The following is an 18,247-nucleotide window of genomic DNA, read 5'->3' as shown; positions in this document are numbered from 1 at the left end:
CAGCTCCAGCATAAGCCCAGTTTGAGCGTTCCCACCCCCAATCTTGTTGCACAAACTCACTTTGCTCGCAGACTCACCCCCCCGGTGCTGGCTGCAGAGATGACTTGACACGTTTGGAGTCAATGTGAGGAACTGCTGGGAAGCGAGCTGCGTGCCAAGGCGGTGGCACAGTACCTTCTCCCATTGCTCTTGGCCAGCTCCATGTCTGCTCGTGGTCTCCCATCACCGTGCTCTGCCGGGAGCCAGCGCAGGCGCAGGGAGGTCCAGGCCTGGGGCACGGCTGGGGAGAGGCGATCGTGCCTTACAGCGGCCGATAAACCTTCGAGACCCGCAGCCCTGAACCGGCCAGCAGCATCCACAGCCTAAGAAGAATTGCCGAAACCTGATCAGCATCACTCAATCACAGCACAAAAGGGCTCCACGCGGCCGCTCGCCCGCAGCACCCGTGGCTGCGCTGCCCCCGTGTCCCCACCGCCCCGCTCCGGCCTCTCCTTGCCCGGACCCCCCCCACACACACACTCCGTGCAGCCACCGGGGACCCCCCCCGCCCCGCACCGCCCCCGCCCCGCCCGGTGCCACCGAGGCAGGGACCGCCCGTCCCGGGGGCCCCGGCGGGAGCAGCCGCAGCAACAGGTGGGGACGGCGCTTCGCCCGGGGCCGGCACCGGGGCCCGATCGCGGCCGAACCTCCGCGCACCGCAGCCGCAGCTGCAGCCGAACCGAAGCGGAGCGGAGCCGCCCCCGGCCGAGCCGGTAAGGGACCCCCCGGGCGGCGGGGGGGGGACACGGGGGGGCGGTTCTGCTGCGCGGAGCCCGGCGGGGCCCCGGCTCCCCAAGGCCTCTCGGCCGGGCGGGTCCGGGGCACGGGAGCGGGTCGGGGCTGGGCATCACCCCCGCAGACGCCGGGGTCCGGCTGGGGTGGCGGGCCGGGGCGGCTGCGGCCCCCCCCGGAACCCCTCCCGGGACGGGAGCAGGCTGGGGCGGGCGGTGGGAGCCAGCGGCGCAAAGTGCGTCCTTGCTTCCCCCGGAGAGACTGGGCTGGCAGACCCCGGCAGCATTTGTAGGGCCAGAGGGGTCCCGGGCAGCGTGACTTAATCCCCCCCCCCCCGGAAGAGTCCACTGTGCAGTCCCGCACCCCGGGGCAGATCCACGGACAGGTCCACTGGCAGCACCCCTCAGGTATGAGCATCCCCCGGGGGGTACCTGGGAGATAGTGGTACTTAAAGGATGCTGTTACCGGGGGATGCCATCATCATCAGAAGGATGCTGGTACCAGAGGGATAACGACTCGTGCCCAGATGGTCTCCTAATGAGATCACCAGGGACTGTTTCATTCCTGGGTGAAAGGCTGCCATGGTCCCACCCTCCAACTTTCCCCTCCGTGGGGATCTCTTCCCCCCCCCTCCCCAGCCCGACCATGGTAGCAGGAGAGGTGTGAGTAGTACCAAGGGGCAGAGGAAAGAAGGCCCACCTGCTCCACCTCCTGCCTCATCCCCAGCAGGGCTGGGGTGGCCCTTGGGGCCCCAGAGCATCCCCTTTACTGTGCTACTCAGTGGCTCCTCTCTTAAGCTCCAGCTCCTGGAGTCAGGCTATTAAACCATACTCTTTTATTAAAAAAAAAAAAAAAAAACAACAAAAAAACCCCCCAAAAACCCATATTCACCTGTTTTGCTTTGGCAAAACCCTTGGAAACGTGACTTGTACCAGCTCTTGGACCAGATGGAGAAAGCAAAAGAACTCCACATCTTGTTATTTAAAAACCTGGTGGTGATTAAGCCAGTCTGATGATCCGGGGAGTCTGACTCATCACTTTTTTTTAACACTCAGGGTTGGTGCGATAGGAATTTACTGCTGCTGTTCTCCAGCAGCAAATCACCGCGTCCCACATGGAAACTGGCAGCAGGCTGGGGCAGAGGCTCCCGGGCCTTGACACCCCCATCCTGCAGCACCCTTTGCCTGCCTGGAGGGGTGTGTGCTGAGAAGGGACGGGGGGGGAGGATTTTTAATCTCTGCAGCTCTCTGTCCAGGTATAATTAATCTTAAGCCAAATTAAGCTGTCCTGGAAAAGATGGTAGCCAGTATCATTCTGTCCTTGTTTTCCGGGCTCCTGAGCCCAGCCTCTCACACTTTGCCAGGGCACGTTACACATGAGACGTGAGCGGCGTTCCAGGAAATAATGCCGTGTCATATCCCCTCCATCCACCGCCTTCCTCCAGCCATGGGAGAGGCTTTGCAGGAGCACAGAGAAGCCACCCTGCTGCCCAAGAGCTGCCGCAGCCACCGGGGAATCGCCGGCAGCCATGCCAAGCTGGCCGGGTGCAAGATGACCCTCAAGACCACGCCGGCAGCCGGCGTCACCCAGGCTTTCTTCTGTCTCCTGCTGTGCGTCCCCTGGGGCAGCTCCTGCCCCCCGAGCTGCCAGTGCACGGAGCGGGCGGGGGCGAAGGCCGTCCTCTGCAGCTCCCGGCACTTGGAGGAGATCCCCAAGGACATCCCCAAAGACGCGGTGTTCCTCAAGCTGGACGCTAACAGCATCACCAGGATCCCCAGCAACGCCTTCAGGCACCTCTCCCACCTGGAGGAACTCGATCTCTCCAGGAATGCCATTGAGAAGATAGACAGGGCGGCTTTCAAAGGGGTGGCTGCGGGGCTGCGTACCCTCGACCTCTCCAGCAACCGCATCCGCAGCATCCCCAAGGAGGCCTTGCTGGCGCTCAACGCCAAGCTCCGTCTGGCCAACAACCCCTGGCACTGCGAGTGTGCCTTGCAGGAGGTGTTGTGGGAGGCGCGGCTGGACCCCGACTCTGTCCAGGACATCACCTGCCACACGGCCCCACGGGAGGAGTACGTGGGCAAGCCGCTGCTGCAGGTCCTGGATGCTGGCGTCAACTTCTGCAGCGTGCGTCAGAGGACCACGGACGTGGCCATGTTCATCACCATGTTCGGCTGGTTCGCCATGGTCATCGTCTACGTGATCTGCTATGTGCGGCACAATCGAGAGGACGCCTGCAAGCACGTGGATTACCTGAAGTCCCTGCCAAGCACTCAGGGCCATGCAGAGACCACCAGCACCGCCCTGTAGTGCAGGATTGGGGCGCCCTGCATCTTTGCAGGGAGCCTGCGGCAACGTGATGGGCTTCAAAGCTTCTCTATGGGATTTTCCAGTGCTTGCTCCAGTCCTGCAAATGAGTGCCACTGACTTCGTCCCTCCCTAGCGATGCTGGACTGAGCGTGAGCAAACGACACGGGGGAGGGATGCTGGGGACACCCCACGCAGACCTGTCTATGGAGCCCAGGTTCCCGGGGAGGACCACCCCCCCCCCCCCCAAACCCCTTCTCCCTTGCCAGAGCTGGACTCGCAGGGAAAGCAGCCCCAGCCACATGCTCGTGGTCCACGTAGTTTGGAGAGAACAAGCCCGGGGGGGGGGGGAGACAGATGAGGGTGGGGGCTTCTGTGGGGCCAGGAGGTCCCTGGGGTGTGGAGGGGTGGGTTGCTCTGTGCAGCGGGGTCACCCCATCCTGGCTCCAGGGAGGGACCGGCCTTGCAGAGAGCAGGACACCGACCCCAGCCCCCTGCGCAGCATCTCAGCAGCCTCTGCCTGCCACCAGCAACCGGGGGTGATCTCCCAAACCTTGGATTTCTCAATAAAGCCTCGCACGTAGGAAAAGGCCTCAGGGTTTGCGCTGCGCTGGGAGCCGGGCGTCCAGGGAGGGTGGCAGTGCTCGAGGGGGTTGCGCTTGTCCTAATTCAATCTCTCCCAAAGCAGACAAGCCTAAATTCAATGTACCAGCTCGACTGCCATTAGGTTACAGCCCCTCCATCCTCACCCCAGCCCGCCTTGAGCAGGGGCCAGCCGGCCAAGTGGTGCCTCTGCATCTCGTCTGGTACATCTCACCTTATTTCGCCCTTCCTCAGGGCCGAATTAGAGACGCTGCTCGTAGCTCAGCGCAATGGAAGCAAATCAAGTTCTGCCTTGTTTCACAAGCAAGAAATGGTCCTACCCAGCAGAGCCAGCTGCAGCCAGGGCTGGGGGAGGAGGGAGGTCTGCAGGGGCTGCCTGCGGCGGCTCTCCTGGGCTTGGACCCCAGGGTAGCTCAGGCTGTGACCCACCCCCCCCAGCCCCTTCTTGGGGGGTCTGGCACTTCCTGCAGGCTCCCCAGCGTCAGGGTGGGTGGCCAAGCCCCAGCCCCAGCAGGAAACCCGGGGCCGGGCAAGGCTGAGTGATGCTCTGGGCCAGTCGGGAGAGGCAGAGGGTCCCCAGCGGGGAGAGGCAGAAGGGCACCCTCACCCCTGCACCCTGTGGTGCTCAGGGCCATGTCATCCTCACGGGACACCTATGGCCACTGACACAGCCTCATCTCGCTTGGGGGTGGCTTGTTGAGTGGAGTATCCACGGGCAGAGCAGCTCAGGTACCTGCAGCTTGCGTGTGGGATGAAGGCTGGGTGCACACAGTTTATTAGAGCTCTGGTTAAGCAAAAGAGTCCCCCCAGACAAAGGTGAAGAAAAGAAAAGAGGCCACAGTTTCACCTGGAGCAGTTTGGGGTCTTTCCCATGGCCATGGTAGCTGGATTGGTCCCAAGGTCCCCAGTGCACAGCAGGTTTGCTCTGGAGTCATGAACCGCACGCAAAGGGGTGGAAGGACCGGCATCGGTCCTTGTACACATCTATGGATTTGTACAACGTACACGTCACTCAGCGAGTACGACTAAAACTGGCCGTGGCGGAGCAGGAGGGTGGGCAGGCACCCACGACAGCGGGATGGGGTGGCGAAGTCACCGAAGATGGACATGAAGCGTGGTGTGCAATGTTGAACCAGACAGGTCCTCGGCAGCATCGTAGCCCCAGGCCCTGGCAGCCAGAGCCAAGTCCAAAGCCACCTTTTTCCCCAATTTCTCACATGCCATTTTCTCCCCGCTGCCACGCACCCACCCTGGCAGCGCAAGCTCTGCTCAGTCTCTTTCTTCCCTGGCTTTGCATGAGCTCTGGATGCAACCAACAGCAGCTCTGGGTCCCTCCTGGCTGGACACTTCCCTGGCGAGCTGGGGGAAGCGCCTGGACACCCAGCACCCTGGGTAGGACATGGCTCTGGAGCACAGCAGGAGGGCTTGCCCAGGAGAAACAGCACAAAAGCAGGGTTGCAGTGCCTTTGCCAGCCCCCTGACCAGGCTGCAGGGAGCCCTGGAGCTGCCCTCCTCCTCCTCCTCCTCCCCATCCTGAGGAACACACAACCAGGTGGCCACGGGGCTGACGCTGCAGCCGTTCCTGGTCCATCTTCACCTCGATGCCCAGCTCGGCCCGATCCTGGCGATGAGCTGAGCATGTCTCAGCCACCTCAGGTGGTTTTCAGCTTGAGCACTTTGGAAAGCGGCTCCTTGGCACTGGAGTAGAGGAGGTAGGAGCCCTCGGCGGTGTGAAATGCCTCCCAGTCTCTACAGCCGACAGTGGGGAGGTGGTGAGCCGCTACGAAGCCTTCATAGCCTTGCCACCTGCACGGGGAGGGCAGTTAGCTCTTGGGGCACAAGCTGGGCACCTGAAAGGGGGCAGGAAAACCGAGACGTGGGGCTGGCATCTCCCACCTCCCCGCTGTGGTTCAGGGTGGGATGTCCCTCACTGGGGCTTCTCATTCCTGCCCGGAAACCTGCCCAGAAACAGGGAGCAGTCCTGTCTGTTCTCCCGGGGCAGATGCACCAGCATCCACAGAGGTTTGCCCCCACGCTGGGCTCCTGGCAGGGTCATTCCTGCTGGGAACCACCACCCAGCCACCCAACCCTGCCCTCCTCCCGCAGCAGTACCTGTAGATAATACTGTTAACGGAGAAGGTGAAGCCATCGAAGGAGTTTGCTACCACCAGAAAAGAGTCGTCTCCCACTGAGAAGAACTCCCAGTCCAGGGCGCTGGGGGATGAAGCAAGCAGAGGGGCAGGTAAGGTGGCCCCTCCGTGGCCAGGCGAGGAAGGGGCTGCATGTCTGCGGGGATGAGCCCACCCCACCCCAATCTCTGCCACCATGATGATACGCAGAAAACCCTGCTCTTCCCCGGCTGTTCCTGAGAGGAAATCCACCCTTGTTCCCAAATCCAGGGCCTTCTCCTAGCTCCCACTGGGATTTGGTGCCAAGGAGCTGTCGCCCATTGCCCTTCCCACAAGCCTTGGTCCCTGGCAGCGCGCAAGCCTCCACAAACCCTCCAGGAGACCTCCAGGTTGCTCAGGGAAGGACGTGGACTGAGGAGCACCCTGACATTTTGCACAGGTACCTGTAGGTGAGGAGGTCCTGGAATTTGACAAACATCTGGGCAGTGACGTTCAGCTCATAGATGGAGGAGTTGATGGCGTAAAAGTTAGAGGGTGCCGGTGTGCCGCTGTCATAGCTGTGGCTGTTTGCAACAGCCAGGAAGACTCTGTCCCCGATGCGAAAGACCTCCCAGTCAGCAGCACCAAAAGTCTGTGGGGAAGGAAGCCAGATGAGATGCTGGATGTGGACAAGCCTTTGGAAGCCAAGGATGCTGCGAGGTGTGGGGGGACCTGCTGGAGGTGCAGCGGGGAAGTTACCCACTCCTAAAACCCTCCAAGGAACAAAATAAACCTCGCTCCGTCAATCCCTAGGGAACAATCAGTGGGGAACTATCACTACCTTTCCAGAGGACTGAAGAGCTTCTGTCTCTGTAACTATTCCCTGGCTTGTCTGAACCCAGAGCGGCAACTGAGGAGTAGAGTTTGATCAGCGGCCAAGCCTTACCAGGATAGACTGGAAGAGCTGGAAAGAGCCACTGAGCCAGATGTAGATGTGCGAGTAGATATTAGTGGATGTGCCATTGAACGTGTTGGCCACAGCCAGGAAGGAATACGGCCCGATGGTGAAAAATTCCCAGTCGTAGGCTCCAGAGGTAGGGATGGTCTGGTTGGTTTCAAACAACCCTGTCTTGGGGTTCCACCTGTATATCACGCTGTCTATGTTGTGGTTATTCCCTGCGGGAGACAGACAGACAAACAGACGTGCACCATGAGGAAAAGGAATGCCTGGCTCGTGTAAGAAACAAGACCCAGAAACAGGTTCAGCTATGCAAATATTTGCCAGCAGGTTGCAAGGCTGTTTGCTAGTGACTGATTGCTCCCCAAGAAGTAGCCAAAGAGACTCTAGAGCCTCCATCCCTACCCAGAGCCTCCATCCCTACCCAGAGCCTCCATCCCCACCAAGCTCGCTGGCAGCTTGCGCCTGAGCGCGTGGTGGCAGCTCTGCGGTGGCCCCTGGCAGAGGAGGGCTGGGAGGGTGCTGTCTCCCCATGCGAGCAGCACACCAGAGGCACCGTGCCAGCATCCCAGGTCATACCAAGTCCCTAAGCTACCGACATCACAGGCTGCCATCACTCTTTGCACATAAGCTTACACATCTGGTAAGGGGCCACAGCTGGAATGGCCCCACACTGATGTTCTCCCTTCGCTAAGTCCCCGTGCTCCGCTCCTGAGCGTTGGGGCTGGCCAGGGACCTCCATGTGCCGGTCCCTGCTGATGGTTCAAACTGCAGAAAGAGGGAGGGGATGCCACAGCCCACAGCCTGCCCCATGCCGAGCACTCGGGCTGAGCCCACCAGCAGCAAAGCACATCCTCCATCCAGCTCCTGGGCTCTGTTCAAGCATCTCGACCTCATCTCTGTGTGGGACCCAGCTGGCTTTAAAGCTAAAAACCTTTCTGCACTTTCAGCCTGGCACGACCCCTCCAGTCCCAGACATTGTTCTAATAAAGGGCTGGCTTCGCTGGACAGGAGGGGAGCACCACCAGCCCCTTTCCCTCACTGAGCACTGCTGTACCTGGCTTGGCCCCACCGGAGGTGCTGGTGGCTGGGCAGCAGCAGGACCACATGTTAACAGGTCGATGGGCAATCCTCATTGCAACGGAAGAGACTTTGGCAAGGAGGGCTGCAGGGAGACTAGGGCGTGTGGGAAATGGCCACGTGGATAAGTGACAGCTCCTCAGGGACTGACCCTCCACCACCCCTTAAGAAGAACATCCCCAGTCTGGCTTGGCCTTGATGGTCTTAACCCCTGCGTGATGTGCATGGCTGCCAAAGGGACCTTTCTGCCACCACTGCCATGGGAGTAGGTCTTGTCCAAACTGGCCACGGTGGGATCCAACAGGTGACACGGGGAGTTTCCAGCCCAGCTCACCCGCAGCTGGTGCCCGAGCAACCTGCCACTGGCTTTGAGCGCGGTGCTGGAGGAGCTGGTGCCCCAGGAGCCAGCCCTGATGGCAGGGCAGGAGCCCAGTGTCTGGACCCAGCTGGGAGCATCCTGGAGAGCCAGGGCTTGTGCTATTAACCCCTTCATCCCCTGTGCTGAGGGGTGCACGCCCCAACCCAGAACAGCTCATGGCCTGGGAGGGGAACGGCAGTGGATCACATCTGCCCGGGGAGGGAGGGACACCAGCAGGCTCTCACTTGGTTTCCTGTGCAACCACGAGGCCACGGCTTTGGCTTCTCAAAGGCTCAGCCCCTGCAAACCCAAGCAGCTGCCCTCACCACCCCACCGTGTTACATAGCATTGGGGAAACAAATGAAAAGAAGCAGAGAGATTCAGCAAAGACACCATCCCCGCTCCTGTCCTTGTCCCCCGCAGTCAGAAACCCAGAGGGAGACTGTGACAGCCACTTCCCCAAGCGCCTTTCTCCCCTAAAATGAGAGGATCTGCAGGGTTTCGGGCTTCCTGAGGGACACCACGCTCCGAGCTGTGTGCACGGACTCTCCAGCTTTGCCCTGCACTCCAGCAGAGGATGCACAGGGATCTGCAGCATTGCCACAGCAACGGGAGGATGCTCTTGAGCAGGGTGCCTGTGGTGGGGTGCCGTGGTCCCCAGTGTGTCCCCCCCGGGCCACCTGCCCCAGCTGAGCCAGGTCAGTAGGGAGTATAAGGGCTGGGTACCTTCTCTGTGGTTGACCACTGCGAGGAAAGCCTCTCCCTCAATGACAAATGCCTCCCAGTCCCTAGCACTGTGCGTGGTGATCCTCTGGTACGCGACGAATTTCTCTTTCCTGCGGCTCCACTTGTATATTACAGAGAACTCCTGACCCCTGTCGTTCTGCTCAAAATTAGCCACTGCTAGGAAGATCTGAAAAATAACAAGCCAGGACATCTTGGTTTTCTCCTCTCAAAGGGGTGCGGACAAGCACGGGCAGGGTGACGGTGGGATGGGTGGGGGCAGGCACCCATGGGATGGTGGGACAGGGACCAGGGGGCTGGTGTGGGTCAGGATGGCCCTGGCTGGCAGGGGTCCCCGAGCAGCCCCCGAGCAGCACAGAGCACCCAGAGTGGGGACAGGGACCCAGTGGCCCATGGGGGTCTCTGTGCATGGCAGCAGCGGCGCCCGCTGCCCACAGAGCCAGGGAAGGGATGAAACTTGCAGCCACAGCCTCGGAGCCGAGCGGAGGGAGAGCCGTGCTGCGGCCGCACGTGCCCTGCCAGCCCCGGGGATGGGGGCAAACTGGCTGGGGGGGGGGGTCCGAGCTGCGAAAGGTTGTTCAGAAGAAAAACTGCAGATATGATAACAATAATAACGATGATAACGATTCCCTGAGACAAAACATTTTCCAGACCAAAAACACCCCCTGGCCAGTGTCAGGGGCAAGCGTGTGGCAGCAGAGATGCCCTGTGCAAGGCGAGGAGCGCATCCGAGCCGGCGGGTGTGCACGGTGCTCCACCGCTCCGGCGTGTCTCCTGTGGAGTGGCAGAGGTCGTGGCCCAGCCGAGGGACACAGCCCACAAGCAGGGAACAGTCAGCAGGGGAGGTCTCCTGCCTCCTGCCCAGCGCAGGACCCCACCAGCACCAGCCTGCGGCTTTGTCCAGCCGAGGCTCAGCCACCCCCAAGGACAGACACCTTCCACCCCAGCCTGTGCTGGGACCACACGTCCCTCCGGGGAAGGTCCATGCCCAACAGCTCTCCCTGCGAGCCCCAGTCCAGGGAGTCCCTGCAGGGCATCTCCAGAAACATGGCTTCAGAGGGAAGAGAAAGTCCTGGACCCAACCCCACAACTCAGGAGCCTGCAGTCCCTTGTTCTCCATTGACCGGAGGCTCCAGGAGACCCCAACACTGCCCTCCGGGGTTCTTCACCCCACCTCGGCAGAGCAGTGCAGTAACAAGGTGCTGACACCTACAGAGGTCCATCCCACCTGCAACGTGTGCGAGGAACCTGGGCTAACTGGAGAGATCTGTACTGCTGCTGGTGCAGCACCTATCTGGTCATCATCTCCATGCAGAAACACACCAAGCACGGGCAGTCTCTGTCCCCAGCCCTTCCCGAGCACCAAGCTAGCCTCAACTAGAAAACCTGCCCCAAGTCGTGCACGAGGGGGGCCATCCTGCCTAGTAAGTCCAAGTAAATTTTTCTCAGTGAAGACCGGAAGGCAAACGCAGAGCACATGAGCCTTGGTGAGCACCAACATGGGTGCTTTGCTGTGCAGGAACCATGGGGAGTTGGTGGTCTTCTCTGCCCCTGCAGCCATCGCTGCAAGGGGATGTTGTGGGTCCAGACTAACCCTGGGGAGCCTGAAGGCAGTTGCCATCAGCAGATAAACCCAGCCGAGGATGCTCCTGTCTCCTGCCCATGAGGGTGCAGCCGGAGCTTTGCAGAGCAGGTGCAGCGCTGGGGATGGCAGCATGTTCCCAGCCCAAAGACAGCTTTGCAACACAACTGCACTTTCAAGGCTTGACCAGGTTTTCTGCAGGACCCCACTGTCAGGCAGGTAATGGAGGACGTGGCCCACCTGTGTCCAAACAGCAGGGCTGTCAGTGCCACCAAGCCTGGAGGCAGGACTTCTGCCCATCCCTCGGTACCCTGGAGCACGTGGCTCGCAATGGGGGGGCTCTGCAGCCACCCCGCACGGTGCCCAGCAGGAGCATGGTGACAAAGCCAGAAGGGATCATGCCAAGGCGGAGAGACCTGAACTCCCCTGGAGCTCTGCACAGAGCTGGCTCTCAGCAGGTGTTTGTTTGGCTGGACCAGGGCTCCTTGCAAAGAGACAAGGACCTCCCCAGGGAGAGGAACCAGGCAGGTACCCTGCAGCGATCCCACGGCAGGCTGCCCAGGGGACGAGACCCGGCTCCAAAGTCCTGGAATGATTTAAAAGCAAGAGGGCTTAAAACCACAGAAGGTTGGACTCTGTGGGTCTTGGGGAGGGAGCTACGGGCTCCGATGGCTTTGTAAGACCACAAGCAGATCTCTGAGACCAGGGTGGACCTTAAACCTGTGCGCCAGGGCTCAGCCTGCGCTATGAGCACACCAAGACCAGGCTGGACCACAGCTCTGCATGACGCGTGCCCACACGCGAAGGACATTTTGACGCTAGCATCTACATCTGAGGCAGACACGGGCAGAGCCTGCTAGAAATGAACCCAGACACATGGGGGGGATCCAGCTCCAACAGCCAGCTTTGGAGCCTGACCTCGCAGACACCCTGGAGATCCCCAGGGAAGAGACCTGAGCGCTCCCGACACACAATTACCGACACTGTGAGCATCAGTCGCTGAAAATGGCCTGTGTGGATGTACTTGTGTCTCGGCAAAATTAGTAAGACAGAGAAGGCAGCCCACAGATCAGCCAGCAGTCCCTAGGACAGACCCTTACTGGCTGAATACGTGTCTCAGTGTGACCCCATCAAAGACAGGAGAAAGATTCACCCCCTAAACCATGCCCGAGACTCAGGGCTTCAGAGGAGGAGCCAGTGTTGGGCAATTGCAGTTTAATATACTGAAACATGAAGGCGCTGAAAGAACCTTCCAGGCAGACCTACCTTCTTTCCTATGGTGAAATACTTCCAGGACTGAGCTTGGTAGGTGGGGATATTCTGGTAGGGCACAAACTTCCCATCGGTCCACTTATAGATGGCCGATCCCGGGGGGGTGTATCGGTTGGCAGTGGCTGCAAACAGTCCCACCTTTGGGATGGTGAAGACCTCAACTCCCATTGTCTCAGAGTTGGTCACCAGGTTCTGGTACTCCTCCACGTAGTCCAGCTTTTGTTTGACTAGGAGACCACAAAAAAAGAGGAGTGAGGTTAAAACCAGACGACTCTGCCTGGGGAGGTGCCCCACGATGCGTAGCAGAGCTGGCTCGGTGGTGCTTGCTGGTCTGTGGAGCTTTACGGGGAGGAAAATGAAGGTTGTGGTGAAGGGCCAGATCCCGAGAGGGTGGTAAAAGGCTTGAATTGGTCTCGTTGGGCAGCCCGCCCAGGCCCATCCACCCCTGCCTGTTCTCCAGCGAAGGGCAGGGCTGCAAAATGCTCTGCCGGGCAGCCTCCTCTGGATGGGGGGAAGAACGACACGCCACGGATTTTGTTTCTCGCGAAGTGGGTTGATATACTTATCCTAAAAAGAACAAGGAGAAGCGACCTACAGCGAAAGGGCCTGGGCTGCTGAGACCAGCTGGGTTAACCCGTACCCACCTGCAGCAGCCCTGCGCCAGGTGTTTTCTCTGGCTGGAGTCAGCAGGAGCTCCAGAAGAAGTTAGAGAAGACTTAGAGAGAATGGATGCCAGAAATTAGAACAGAAAGGCTAAGACTGGTCCCAGTGGCAGATGGGTGGGCACTGGGAGGGACAAATGGCAAGAGAAGGGCTACAAGAAGGGCCAGTGTTGGTGACACCAAGAGGCACGGGTCAGCAAGACCCCAGCACGAGGTCTCCTTGGGAAAACAAGGACACGGTGCCAATCCTGATGACTTCCAGAGGATGGGGAGTCCAGCCAATGCCAGCTCCTGTGGGGAGCAAACGGCTCATCCAAACACACCACGTGGGCACCAGAATAAGAAAAACCCTGGGACAGTGGGGAAGGACGGCTCGGTTGCAGGCATGCCTCATCCTCCATGTCTCACCAGGGATCCTGGGCAGACTGCCTGGAGCCAGTGGGAGAGCGCCAGCGGGCAACATCCATTTTGTCATCAAATAATGTCCATCCCTCCAGGCTTTGCCGCCTTGTTGTTCCAGTGTTGCCCTGCTATTTTCTGCACGAAGGCCACCAGAGCTGGGACGACATGGGGACCTGCCTGTGCCACCCTCCCATCACTCCCTCGGGTCTCTCTGGCAGCTGATGAGTCTTCCTGCTCCTTCTTGTCGTTGGGACCCCACGGCAGGGGGGTGAGCTCTCCCACTTGGGCAAACCAAGGGCTCATTCCTCACCAGAGAAGCCCCGGGAGGGACGGACAACTTGGATAACCTGGACGGACAAGGCAGGCACTGTGTGAGTGATCAGGGAGCTGGCTCACAGAGGTGCTTGGATCCAGAGCTGCACTGGAAGTGTTGATGGGGGCACGGAGAGCAAAGCGAAGCCCGGGCGGGCAAGGAGAGGCAGGGACACCCCAGCCCCATCGTTCTGCTGTTGCCTGACTTGGTTCCTGCCCCAAACTGCTGCCAAGGGCAAATCTCTGCTCCTCCTCTGCTGCAAGAGCCTCCCTCCACCCCCGAGAGCGCATTACACCAGTACCTTCCAGCATGGAAATCCAGGCGCTGCCATTGCAGAGGTAGAGTCCTCGCCGGGAGGCATCGAACCAGAACTGTGCCTTCTCCTGCTTGCTGCAGGGTGGACGGGACCCCAGGGTCACCTTCGTGTCGGTCTCTGGGCACGGAGAGGAGCAAGGCGGGTGCCTCTTAGGGCACACAACGGAGGAGCGGTGAGGCTCATCCCCATGCCCACGGAGGGTTGGACGTCCCAGTCCCATCCTGATGACGGGCACCAGGGAACGGGGGAAATGGCATCCCGGCCCTGAGCCGGGAAGTCACCGGCTGAGAAAACGCTGGGGGCTGGCACCCGTGGGGCTATGGGCATGAGCCCAGCGCTGCCAAGGGACCGGGCAGGGGCACCCTGGCTCTCCAGGGGAGTTTTGGACAGGGATCCCACCCCACACGCACACTGAGGAACACAGGGTGCTGGGGACACCCTCTTCCCCTCCGCTCCTGCTCTGTGCCCGGCCCCACGCAAAAGCCTTCCTCAGCAGGAGCCGGGGGCGGCCAGCTGAGCCCGCGCCGCCGGCAGTCACTGACCGTAGGGGGATTTCAGCACCTCGTTGCTCACTGGCTTCGCGGGGAGATCCTGGAGGATGGGGGGGACAGAGAGCGTCGCTACTTTAAAGTTCATGGCAGTGCATATCCGGGGGGTGGCATCGGCTCCCGGCAGCAGGACGAGCTGTCTCAGCAAGCCCTGGGAAAGCGGGAGCAGCAGGATGGAGAGTATGTCCAGCAAGAGCAAGAAATGGAAACCGCAGGTGATTTATGCCCTGGATTTTCCTCCCGAGTCTTGCTCATTGCCCTCGCTCCTGGGCTGTGGAAGCCACGTTTATCAGATCCTCGTTACGTGCCTAGCTTGCCAAAAACTCCATGCCGAGCAATTTGACAGCTGGTGCAACGGGAGCATTGGCAAGGGGCTCATTAGCTGCAGGCGGCTTTCACCACCTCCGCTTTTCACTACCAGCCAGGATCCGGCACTGCCCTAACTTTTACATCAACGAGACTGTGCCGACAACTGTCCTTCCGCACCGCGCTGCTGGCAGCATCCTTGTAAAAAACACATCTGTCCCACGAAGCGCCAGGCACCAGCACTGCCCCTTGCACGCCCGCAGCCGGACGGGGACTGAGCCCGGCGGCAGGACCCACGGCCACCTCCTGCCTGCTCACCCCACAGCCAACCACCAGCGCTCCCGGGCAGCCCCGCACCGTGGGGCACCTACCGTGAACACGCCTTTCCTTCTCCTCCTGTTGCCCAGGTAGAAGCTGGCTCTCTTCACCGACAGAGAGGCTGGAAATGGCGTCTCCACCACCCTGCGGATGGGCAGAGAAGAGGCAGGGGACAATTTCATGGCATCTGCTGGTGGCTGGAGGCGATGCTGGTGGAGGAACATTGCCCTGCCAGCCCTCCTGAGCCCCCCGCTGCCGCCCCCAACCTACACGTCCTTGGGGACACTGCAGTCCACCGTCAGGGAGAAGGACTGGCCAGAGACGGCCAGGATGAGCGTGTGCCACTGGTTGTCGGAGAGGGAGACGTTGGGGAAGGTGACGCGGGTCTGCCAGCCGTCGGTATGCTCCTGGCTCCAGAAGAGGAAGTGGAGCTTGTTGGGGGCGTAGCGCAGCCCCACCAGCACGCTGGGGCTCTCCTCCCCCATCAGCGTGAAGATGTACTCATTTCTCTGCGGGAGGGCAGGCACTCAAATCCGTGTCCTGCAAGCCGCAGAGCCAGGCTGTGCCAGGTCCGTGCCCAGCCAGCGGCACTTACCTTGGCGGGGACGCTGGGGACCCTCAGTGTGACGATGATGGAGAACTCCTCGGGGAAGCGGTCGCAGTGGATGAAGAGCCGGGAGGCGGGGAAGCCCAGGGCACGGGGCCGCGAGGCGGCGAGCTGGAAACCACGCACCCCCTGCACTTGAAACACCCTCATGCCACGGGCCAGCCCGCCGGCGGGGACCACCTCGGAGAGGATGTCCAGCGGGCGCAGGTCTGTGCCAAGAGACAGTGGCGCATGTCATGACGGCAGCAGCCATCCCACCCTGTCCCGCTGTGAGATGGGGTTCCTGCCTCACAGCGGGGTGCTGTGCTCAAGGTGCCCAGCCCATCTCCAGTGCTGGCTGGAGCACTCCATGGCAGCGTGGGGGTCCGGCATGCCCCCCATAGCCTGCCATCCCCTGCCCAGGATCCATGCCAAGCCAACGCAGGGAAGGTCTGCCCTCCAGGTGCTGAGGTTGACCTCTCCGTCCCAGAGCAGGGGTGCCAAGCACCACATGTGCGGGCTCACCCATGCGAACCATCCCACAGATGCAGCTCTGAGTGCTGACCCCGGGGGCCAGGACCCACTGGCCGGGCAGCCCCAGGCCGCCCCCAGCTTCCTTGGGATCCACCAGCACCAGCAACCACGGCCAGAGCCAGGAGTGCCCGCGGGGATCTGGCGCCCGCAGGCTCGCTCGCAGGGCGGCCACCTCCCCATCCCCAGGGTGGTGGGGCAGGGTGCTCCCCCCGACAGTCCCGGCCCTGGTTCTCCCAACCCAGCCCTAATTGCACACATGCATGTACTCCCCGGGCAGGCACCAAAACCGCTCGTTAAATAATTATCCTCTCCCCAGTGGCGCTGCAAAGCCGTCCCCATGTAACAGCGCCAGGGTCGCCGTCGGTCCCACGTCTCGGCAAGCCCCGTGCTGGCAGCCGCAGGAAGGGCCGTACCCACGGCGGGCGCTTCTCCCACCTTCCCACCATCGCACCCTCACAGCTTTTATCTTGGGATGCTTCCCTGGCAGGACCGCGGTGTCTGCAGCAAAGGGCAGAGGGGCTCGGCAGCGATGCCCAGACGATGAAGCAGGACTTGGTTAGATTAACTCCCCCCACCCCCGAGCCTGTCCCACCCGCAGTGAGACCCAGCTTTTAGCTCCTATTTGTATTAATAAATCTCGGCTGCCGGGGCGCAGCGGGAGAGCCAGGCCGGGGGGAGGCTGTGAGCAAGGCTGGAGCGGCGCGTGTCTGAATCCAACCCAGCTGGAGAGGGGAAGCGTTTCCCCCCAGCACCGTCCAGCCCGGAGCAGGGAGAGTGGCGAGGTCCTTCCCACCCTGCCGCATTCGCGTCCCCCTGCCCATCCTTCCATTGATTTGAGCAGCTCCTAAAGCAAAGCCTTGGCGGGGGAGGTTTAACTGAAACGACTTATTTCAGAAATGCACAACTCGGGGAATGACCGGTTCCTGTTTTTCTCAGCAAAAAGCACAAGCTGAATTCAGGTTTGGATTTGGGTTTAGGAGCCCCTGGGTGCCCTGGGGGTGGCTGGGATGAGCCCAGGGGGGGGACACAGCTCAGCTGGGGCCAGGAAGGGACAAAGTCCTAAAACCAAAAGCAAATCCCTAAAACCAAAGATGCGCGTCCCCATCTGCCTCCCGCAGCAGCCACTAACGATCAGAGTGGAGCCGGCAGTTAATGGCTGGGAGAGCAGCCGGGGTGTTTCAGCCCGGGTTGGGCAGCACACGTGCCGGGCAGCTGCCTGCTCCGTGGGGTGGCTGCCCGCACCCGGACGGCGTCAGGGCAGGGACGGTTACACGTGCCGATGCCTCGACGCCCCTGGGACCCCTCCAGAACATCTGCGGGAGGAGGTGGTGGGCAGAAACTCTCCGATCTCTCCCAGCTTTCCTTCTCACCGCTGGTTGGGCTGTAATAAAATGTAAATGTAGGCGCTGCCAAACCGGGACAAAACCCCAGGCATGCGGAGCCTGGGCCCAAGCAGCCCCAAAAACCGGGCTGAAGTTTCACTGTGCACGGCGGGGACCCTGCAGCACGGGGATGGGAAGGCAGAGCCGGGGCACAGGCACCTTCTTTGGCTCGGGCTGCTCGTGGGAGCTGCCAGCTCCTCGGCTGGGGGCGGCAGGACGGAAACTTTCCGGGAGGTTTTGCCGCCGGGAGGGTGTAGGTTGTGTCTGGCAGAGCGCAGGGAGCCCCGGAGAGTGCGGGTCGGGAGGGACTTTCCACAGGGGACTTCATGGCACTCCTCTGCTTCTCCTTCCAACCCTTCCCCTCCCCACGTGTCGGTCCCCAGGGCCAGCAGACCTCGTGACAACACTTGTGTCGCAGGGACAGGCACGCCGCTCTCCCCACAGCACCAGGAAGGGCTGGTTGCTCCCTGCACCGGGGGGCTGCAGGCGCAGGGACGACCCTGTTACCCGCCATGTGTGGGTACAACACCGAGGCATCGTGCCGTGCTGTCATCATGGTCCACCAGCACCCGGGCGCCGAAACCCCGGGGCTGGGCTGCCAGGGACGACGGGGCACGCTTCCCGGGGTCTGTCCTGGCAGCGTGGGGAACATCCCATCCGCAGGAGCACACGGGTCCCGGCGTGTTTCCCAGCACGGCCAACGCCTGGTTGACGCCTCCCCCCCCCCCAGTGCAGCCCACCCGCCAGCCCTCACTCCTACCTGTGCAGTGCTGCCAGGTCCTGCCCCCCCAGACGAAGTCCCCACCGGTGGCCCAGCGGAGGAGGACGACCCAGAGCAGCAGCGGAGCCGACATCGGGGGGCTGGCCTCAGGGGGTCCATCCACTGGGACCCTCCTGCCCTCCACTCCTCCACGCCTGGCCAGGTGCTGCTCGGCTCAGCCCCCCCGGGGGCTCTCGCATAGTCTGCCGGGGGGGGGGTCACCTCCTTGGGGGACGGGCCACACCGGGACGCTTCTCCGTCGCTTCTGGGGTGCTAAATCCCAGCCCTGCCGGCCCCGTGCGTGGGCATCCCCCCCAGGGGCACGGCTGGGCTGGCG

At 61.4% G+C, this 18,247-nt stretch overlaps 2 protein-coding genes across 7 annotated transcripts; one reads left to right on the top strand and one right to left on the bottom strand.

Annotated features, from left to right (window-relative positions):
* Positions 1–39: 39 nt before the first annotated feature.
* Positions 40–3,667, top strand: LRRC3 (leucine rich repeat containing 3). Of its 6 annotated transcripts, none has more exons than XM_054835871.1 (2): positions 40–752; positions 2,216–3,667. In XM_054835871.1, the coding sequence occupies exon 2, from the start codon at positions 2,218–2,220 to the stop codon at positions 3,079–3,081; it is 864 nt and encodes a 287-aa protein (XP_054691846.1). In that variant the 5' UTR covers positions 40–752; positions 2,216–2,217; the 3' UTR covers positions 3,082–3,667. The 6 variants fall into 6 exon arrangements, with proteins under 6 accessions (XP_054691846.1, XP_054691843.1, XP_054691841.1 ...); XM_054835868.1 differs by having other exon boundaries at positions 2,117–3,667; XM_054835866.1 differs by having other exon boundaries at positions 2,135–3,650.
* A 773-nt stretch (positions 3,668–4,440) lies between these two features.
* Positions 4,441–18,004, bottom strand: TSPEAR (thrombospondin type laminin G domain and EAR repeats). The gene is made up of 12 exons (XM_054835354.1): positions 17,911–18,004; positions 15,244–15,464; positions 14,919–15,157; positions 14,702–14,792; positions 14,019–14,175; positions 13,462–13,593; positions 11,778–12,010; positions 8,912–9,098; positions 6,736–6,965; positions 6,254–6,441; positions 5,794–5,895; positions 4,441–5,487 (listed from the first exon to the last, which is right to left on the bottom strand). The coding sequence occupies exons 1-12, from the start codon at positions 18,002–18,004 to the stop codon at positions 5,334–5,336; spliced, it is 2,028 nt and encodes a 675-aa protein (XP_054691329.1). The 3' UTR covers positions 4,441–5,333.
* Between the last annotated feature and the right edge of the window lie 243 nt (positions 18,005–18,247).

This window comes from Grus americana, chromosome 9 (assembly GCF_028858705.1).
Source record: "Grus americana isolate bGruAme1 chromosome 9, bGruAme1.mat, whole genome shotgun sequence".
In the NCBI taxonomy this organism is placed as follows: Eukaryota; Metazoa; Chordata; class Aves; order Gruiformes; family Gruidae; genus Grus; species Grus americana.
This window is presented reverse-complemented; position numbering and strand designations above follow the sequence as displayed.